General features: G+C 38.1%; 1 protein-coding gene across 1 annotated transcript; it reads left to right on the top strand.

Moving 5' to 3' along the window:
• The first annotated feature begins 1,633 nt into the window (after positions 1 to 1,633).
• On the top strand, positions 1,634 to 7,505 carry LOC133725360 (anoctamin-like protein At1g73020). Its single transcript, XM_062152578.1, has 16 exons — positions 1,634 to 2,288; positions 2,853 to 2,922; positions 3,069 to 3,184; positions 3,589 to 3,715; positions 3,786 to 3,886; positions 3,964 to 4,055; positions 4,206 to 4,310; positions 4,418 to 4,687; positions 5,352 to 5,484; positions 5,580 to 5,693; positions 5,774 to 5,841; positions 5,956 to 6,086; positions 6,348 to 6,430; positions 6,533 to 6,640; positions 6,803 to 6,961; positions 7,075 to 7,505. The coding sequence occupies exons 1-16, from the start codon at positions 2,118 to 2,120 to the stop codon at positions 7,204 to 7,206; spliced, it is 1,980 nt and encodes a 659-aa protein (XP_062008562.1). The 5' UTR covers positions 1,634 to 2,117; the 3' UTR covers positions 7,207 to 7,505.
• Positions 7,506 to 7,998: the final 493 nt, after the last annotated feature.

A 7,998-nucleotide genomic window follows, 5' to 3' on the forward strand; every position in this document is an offset into this window, starting at 1 on the left:
TTCCTAACGGCTCCGTTATTTGATGACGTGGCAAGCACGTAGAGACAAAAAAAGAAGTTAAATGACCAACTTACCCTTTTGTTTTTGTTAATTCATTTTTATTTTTATTTTTCTTTTCATTTCTTCTTCTTCTTCTTCTTCTGTTCTAACTAAACCGCCGCACCTCCGAAATCCCGAAATCAAACCAACCTAACAAACACCCAATCGATAACCACGCAAACCATTACAAAAAAAAAACAACAGTCAAATTGATTCCAAAAAAACCGCAACTCACCACTTGTATCTCAAGAACTGGCCATCAATAGGTGCCGACTCCGGCACATCGTCAGTAGTGACGGTCTTATCAGGGCGGCGCAAGAGCACATAAGGCGTGAGCTCACAGCCTACAATGGGAATATCAGAAGGAAGGTGCAGAGAGAGAGTGAATTCGGGAGAACCGACTCCAGCCCCCCCCCCCCCCCCCCCCCTTTTTTCTCTTTCTCTTCTCTTCAGACCCGGAACCCATTTCCGGTGGAATCACCGCCGCCGGCCTCATCACCGGCTATTAGAGGATCCTCTCTTCCTCCTCTTGCATCTAAGGTAAGATTTCTGAATTGGGTAGCCTTGATTTGAGAAGAAATCGAAGAGGGATTTCCAGAAAAGGGGGAAATCGGAGATTCCTTCGATCTCCGGTTTCCGGCGGGTTCCGACCGGATTTCTTTGGGATTTTTGTTGCTGGATCGAAGCTAACCTTCATCCCTAACCTCTTGCAGCTTTTCATGATCGGTGGAGGAAGATTTGAAGGTGTTTGAGAGTGTGAACAGTAACTGACGAGTTCTTGGTTTTTTTTGGTTGATTTTTCCGGCCAAATCGTTGAGAATTGTTGATTGTTGCAGGTGGGATTCCAATTTTGGGAGTGGAGATGGGAGATTGAAATTTTGGATTAGAAGTTGAATTGTTTGTTCTTGTTTTCTCAATTTGAATTGGATTAGAAGTTGTCAAATTGCTGCATTTGCATGTAATGTGATATTCTTGATGTTGGGGGCGGTAACTGTGGTCGGGGCCGAGCTCGCGTTCGAGGCCGAAATCGGAATTCATTTTGGGGTGAGTGGTTGGTGGCTGGTGGCGGAGCTTGCTTCGGAGGTGCGGCGGTTTAGTTAGAACAGAAGAAGAAGAAGAAGAAGAAGAAGAAATGAAAAGAAAAAGAAAAATAAAAATGAATTAACAAAAACAAAAGGGTAAGTTGGTCATTTAACTTCTTTTTTTGTCTCCACGTGCTTGCCACGTCATCAAATAACGGAGCCGTTAGAAATTTTTGACGGAAGTATCACGTTGATGTCAAAATACGTGTTTGGGTATCACATGGATACTTTTGAGAGTTCGGATATCAAATTGGCCTTGATAGCATAGTTTGGGGACGGTGACTGAACTTTTCTCTTAACATCAGCTACGTGCCGGGAAAGAGGCCTTGGTTTATCCAAAGCAGACTGTTTAGAATCCAACGATGGACTCCAAGTATTTTATTGGTTACACCCTTAAAAATAAACAAATGAAGCAACACTAATTAAACTGGGGCTTAATGTGTAAAATATTTAGTCAAATGAACAGAAACCTCGTAACATGGGAAGTCGTTTCCTTTCCCTTTGGATCCACTTTCCAATTCTGCAAAGTTCAAAATTCAAATTAAAAAAAAAACTTCAAATAGAAAAGAAACTGCCAAGCCCAGAACCACGTGTTCATCGCCTTCCACAACAGCCTTTGTGACTGTACATCACAACCGCTCTCCCCTAATACCCGACTGCACAGCCACCTGTTCTCTCTGCTTTCGTCTATCTTTCCCACATTTATGTTTGTATGTATGCACAGCGTTTCGTTTTGATCCAAAACAAACCGACATTTGTTCGAAACTCATACACCCATTTTGCAATTTCACCCATTTCCAATGAAAGGCACCACCTTTGGTCTCTTTGAGGTCCTATTGTTCCCAAACACGATTACCCAGTTCAGTATTTGACCCGGTTTCTGCAAAAAGGTTACATCTTTGGGTTGATCTGGGCGTCCTTTGATCGTTTGGATCCTTATTAAAGAGACCCTTTTGGGTGTTTTGAAGCTTTTTGAAGGTGTTGGGTGGGCTTGAAATGAATGTTGTTGAGGAGGAACAAATTGCTTTTGAGATTGGGGTTGTGGTTCCAAAGAGAAATGTCAAGGCAGAAGAAGAAGATGACTGTGTGGAGGTTTTGGTTAATGAATTTAAGAATGTGGGTTTGGTAGTTGAGAGAGTCCCTGGCGTTGTCGATGACTTTATCAAGGTAAGAAGATTTTTCGGTAATTGATTTGTAATACTATATTCTATCATGCAATATCCTCATGATAATGGATTTCACGAACAAATTATATCATTGCTTGCAAGTGCTTTATAATATTACTGAAAGAATCATTGTTACTAGAAAGTATGAAGTTATTCCACTGATTTTAATATTAGCCTTTTTTGTCTTTTTGATATCTTAATGGGATTGACTAGCAGTGTTTCCTAATTTGTAAATAAGCTCAATATTTCCTGATTGAGGATAGCCAACATTATTCATGACCTGTTATAACTTGTATGATTTGCTAATTGAACATGGTAATATTCTAGCTGATTTAAATATTAACCTATTTTGTCTTTTGATGTCTAATCAGATTGACTAGCATTGTTTCTCCTAAATTGTAAATGAGCTCAATGCTTTCCAATTTATGATGGCCCATCGTTAGTATTACTCATGACTTGTTTTATTGTTTGCTGATTCCGAAAAACAGACAAATCTAAATGAGCAGTTTTTTGATTATGCTCTTGCTTCAGTTTGGTTGCTGAGCCTTAGCTTTCTTTCTTTCAGCTGGCAGCGCCTTTAGAGACATTGGGGAGGGCTGCGTTCGAGTTGCAAATTAAAAAGCGAACTCAAATTGGTAATGATCTAGCTGCTCCATTGAAGTTGGTTTTCAGATTTTTGTAGTTTTTACTTTAGTTGTCCTGTATTTAGATACCATCTATTAATCTTCATAATGTGAAATGGAATTTACGTAAAACTTGATATGCTGCTGATGGGTTTCAGGGATGGATTTACAATTTGAATGGGAGGAGGTTAATGCTTTTGTGAGGCAGCCTGATGGTTCATTGTTCAGCTGGTGTGAGCGTTTTCATTGCTATAGGCACTTGATATATGGAATTGTGAGTCATCAACATATACTGATTCTATACTTTTGCAAATGGCATTTTTTTTTAAATGTTTCGTTAATATCTAGCTGAGTAATACCTGACTCTTTGTGTTAAATTTTATACTGTATAAGTTCACCATCTTGAATAAGTTGTAGCTGAATATGTTTTAATCTTTCATTGCAACTTTGTGTTTGCCTCGATGCTTTTAGTGTTGCTCTTTGTTTGGATTGTTCCCATCTCTATTATGGTTTCTGATTTATTTACTCACTCACAATTGTAGGGGCAATCCATTCCCTCCCTTATTGGTTGATACAAAATAACTGAATTCTAGGACACTTTCCAGTGGGTTATGTTTGTGTACTGATAATTATCCTCAAATTTTTGCCACTGATAACAATTTGAACTGAAATTTACAGATGAACAAGAGCAAGTCAGCTGTAACTCTGAGATTTGATGGGAAAGAGTTCTATTGGGAAGTTGGGGAATGTTTGCTTAAGAAATTGGAGTCACAGAGGATTGTCAAAGAAGTTTTTCCTTTGCATGGTATGTTCACAAATTCACAAACTGGCTGTGTTTTTGTCAAACTCTAAATGAGATGACTTTTGACTGATAGATGAAGTGAAAAGGAAGAAACTCCTTCACACTTGGGCTCTGCACTGGTGGGACTTCACAAGCCAGCCCATAGATGAGATTTACTCATATTTTGGTACAAAGGTAAATTGGTTGCATTTAGACATTTTATTTCTTCAATATGTTGCTTAAAACTAAACAAGAATTGGCTATCTTTGTAGATTGCCATCTATTTTTCTTTTCTTGGAATGTATACACGGTGGTTGCTGTTTCCAGCTACATTTGGACTTATTCTGCAGATCTTTGATTTTGGGTGGGTCTGCTACACTAATTTCTTAACTTTCCAGCTAGCTGTCAATGTTGTTTTTAATTTTATATCTTTATTTTTTTATTTTTCTATCTGTTCACCTGGTGTGTCATTACTTATTAGAACTTTTGTATGCTCGCTCAACAATTTCCTTAGGTCGTTGCAGTTACTGGTGCTCCCCCTTTTCTTTATAAGCATAACCTTATGGGCTATAATGTTTTCCCAGTTCTGGAAACGCAAAAATGTTGCTCTGTTAACTAGGTAACTTGGTTTACAATTGTGCTAATTTCAGAGATTTTTTTATTATTTTTTTTTGTGGCTTCCTTTAACTCTCTCTGTCTCTCTCTCTCTCTCAATTTGTGTTTTAGATGGCAGATCAGTTATCCAATTAGAACCGACCTGGGAAATAGGCAGCTGGGCATGGCTTGGAGTTCCTCGCAGTCATCTGTAGAACTCATGAAGAAATGGGGGACAGACAAAACAAAAGAGAAAGAAATGTTTCAAAGAATTGAGTGGTTTGGACGACTACTGAGATTCCGAAATGATGCTATCATTATAGTTAGTATTATATGCCTCCAGTTACCGTTTGAGCTGGCATATGCTCATCTTTACGAGGTTATTAAGTCTGATATTGTGAAGTAAGACACCAAAATCTTGATTCAGATACACTTATTCATATAGTTTTGTTTGATCAGTGACAAATCAATTCTCCATACCACAGTTCACATTTAAAATTAGGCTTTTTAGTTGCATATGGTAAATTTGTCCATCGCTTGCGCATGAGTGTCGTTGACTGTTAAGTGAGACTGTACCAATGAGATTGGTTCTGATTGGATTTATGCTTCCAAGAGGTTACTTCCTAGAACTGAGCGTGAACCACTATAGGAGAATCCCTTTATTCCTTTTTTTGTTTTTAATGTTCTTAGAAAGGGAGGACATGAGAGGGGTACTACTCTTAGGCTTCAAGTTGTATCTTTGCTTGTTGACCACTTAAATATAGCTTGTTTAGGAATTTCATCTGGTTGATGAGAAATGTATAAATGAAGTTTTAACTTTTGGATTATGAGGTCCTTGGAGGCAGAATATTCTACCGTTCATTGTCAATAGTTTTATTATATAGTTCTAGACTTAAGTCGGTGAAAGAGGGAGATTTTAGAGAGCTGAATGTTGCAGTAGTCTTAGTTGGTAATGGAAAACCTGTGTAAACTCAGAAATGGTGATGTCCAATTTAGATACTTTTTCTCTTCCATTTATAGCCTTAAGCTGACTGTTTGACACATTTCTTGTAATATTTGTTTTCAGGTTTGGGTTGACAACCATATATCTTTTTGCAATTCAGTTTTTTACGAAGCTAGGGGGCAAGATCTCTGTTAAGCTTATTAAATACGAAAATAATGAAAACACAGAAAAAAGAGCTGACAGCTTAGTCTACAAGGTATTGAGAGGAATTAGATCTCTCCTTAGTGACTGTTTCGCGCTGTTTTGTGTGCCAAAGTTTCAGCACCTTCATGGACTTAAATTCTGTTGCAGGTGTTTGGTCTTTATTTCATGCAGTCATACATAGGAGTCTTCTACCATGCCCTTATACACCGGAACTTTTTGACTCTTCGCACAGTCTTGGTTCAGCGCCTCCTTGTGTCTGAGGTGAAATGTCACGTCTTATTTACCATTTTCCTTATCACTGCTCCTTTTCTCATTCTTTTAAGTTGTTCACTATTTTATAGGTATTGGAAAACTTGGTGGAAAACACTTTACCATATTTGAAGTACAGTTATAAGAAGTTCAGAGTTCGGTAAGGCTATACTATGTATTATCATCTCCTGGATACTTTCATTTTAGCTTATTCTTCAAGTTTTCCTTTCATCTTACTTGAACATGACTGAATCTGTTTCAATTTGGTATGAAGAAGCAAGAAGAAACGCGAAAGAGGATCATCAACAGGGAAGATCCACTTTGCTTCTAGGGTGGAAAAGGAGTACTTGAAGCCTTCTTATTCTGCAAGCATTGGTGTGGAACTTGAAGATGGGCTTTTCGATGGTAACATGCCGATTGTATCCAACTTTGAATAATTAAAAAATTTATTTGTCACTAATGATTTTGAAGCAATCAGATCATGAGAATCTGTATATATCTTTATACTTTATGCTTATTATAACTATGATGGTAACATGGCGATTGTATCCAACTTTGAATAATTAAAAAATTTATTTGTCACTAATGATTTTGAAGCAATCAGATCATGAGAATCTGTATATATCTTTATACTTTATGCTTATTATAACTATGATTGAACTGCAGACTTTCTAGAGTTAGCATTGCAGTTTGGAATGATCATGATGTTTGCTTGTGCCTTCCCCCCTGCTTTTGCCTTTGCGGCTGTGGTATTGTGCTTCTCTTTGTACGGTTACCATGATTTTAAATTTTTTAGGTTTTATATGGTTTATACTATGGAGTAGATTAATGCTTAGTTGCACTTGGCACAGAACAACATAACTGAAATTAGGACAGATGCATTGAAGCTGCTTGTGATGCATAAGAGGCCAATTCCTCGTGTTTCCACAACAATTGGTGCTTGGCTGAACATATTTCAGGTAATGTATGTTTTGTGGTTACATAAGTATTGTTGTATTCATGTAAGTGTACCAGCTGTATATAATACTTTGGAGGGTCCAAGAGTTTACAGCAGCTAGTTGGTCTTGTTTTTTCACCTTTTATGGTCATATTTCTAATGTTGGGTTCTATTAAATTTTCAGTTTCTTGTTGTTACATCTATATGCACCAACTGCGCCCTTCTAGTATGGTTATATGATCATGAGGGGAAATGGAATATAGAGCCTGGCCTAGCTGCAATTCTGGTTATGGAACATGTCCTCCTGTTGATTAAGTTTGGTTTCTCTCGCCTTGTACCCGAGGTGATATTAAATCACTCCTATGAACACTTGCTTACATCTCTTACTGTATTTAGAGTATGTAATTGTTGGAAATGAACATGCAAATCATCTTATATAAGTATACTTTCTTTCAGGAACCTGCTTGGGTACGGGCGAACCGTGTGAAAAGAGCAACAGATGCCGAGTACATGTGCTCCAAACAGCTTTTGAGGAATATTTCTGGAGATAGGGCAGCTGGTACTAGTGCAGTTAAGAAGGAAGAATGAGGTTGGAGGTGGGAGGTTTTTGGTAGCTTCTGGAAGTTGTAAAAACAGCAGTTCTCCAAAAGCTGATTTTTTGAGTTTCAAAATTTTCAGTTTAGGATGCAGTCACCAATTTTGTTTTCTTGTTTTTGGTTTTTTCTTTGTTCCTATAGTAGATTGTAAGATTTTGTAAGTAGACGTGTAGGACCATACAACATTTCTATAAATTAAGGTAGATCTTTTATTTGTAGTTTGTATTTACAAAAGAGTAGAGAGACTTTACAGCTATATACATAATTTTGGGTAGCAAGTTTGCTCGAACACGTTTGAGTCTCACAAATTTTCCAGTATTTGCATATTTTTGTCCTCAGCCAGCCAACCCATCCTTTTCTTGAGCTCAAATGTACGTTTATCAGCACAAAAGAATTTGAGTTACATGGAAGTAACTCAATCTTGATCTTCAGTTCTTAAGCACGCAGTAAGATTCATGAATCCATTTAGCCACGAGAGTTTCCAAACCGTCCACTGACCTGGCGGGCATAGGCGGCAACAGCCTTAGCCCATCTCTTGATCCCAGCCTTCAACTTCTCTGAATCCATTTCCTTGAGAGACTTTCCTGGTTCTAATGAAACCTCCATGAAAGAAAAACAACGATCATATCGGCCGCGCTTTGCTGTAACAGCAACGCCCTTCCCGGCACTGCCATGGTCAAGAGAAAGACTCTTCTTGACAGACATGGCTCTCGGGGGGTTTTGGAGATGCAGAACGAGTGGTTGTACCATTAATGGTGCGATATTGCTAATTTATAAGGTTAAG

Source organism: Rosa rugosa, chromosome 1, assembly GCF_958449725.1.
Source record: "Rosa rugosa chromosome 1, drRosRugo1.1, whole genome shotgun sequence".
In the NCBI taxonomy this organism is placed as follows: domain Eukaryota; kingdom Viridiplantae; phylum Streptophyta; class Magnoliopsida; order Rosales; family Rosaceae; genus Rosa; species Rosa rugosa.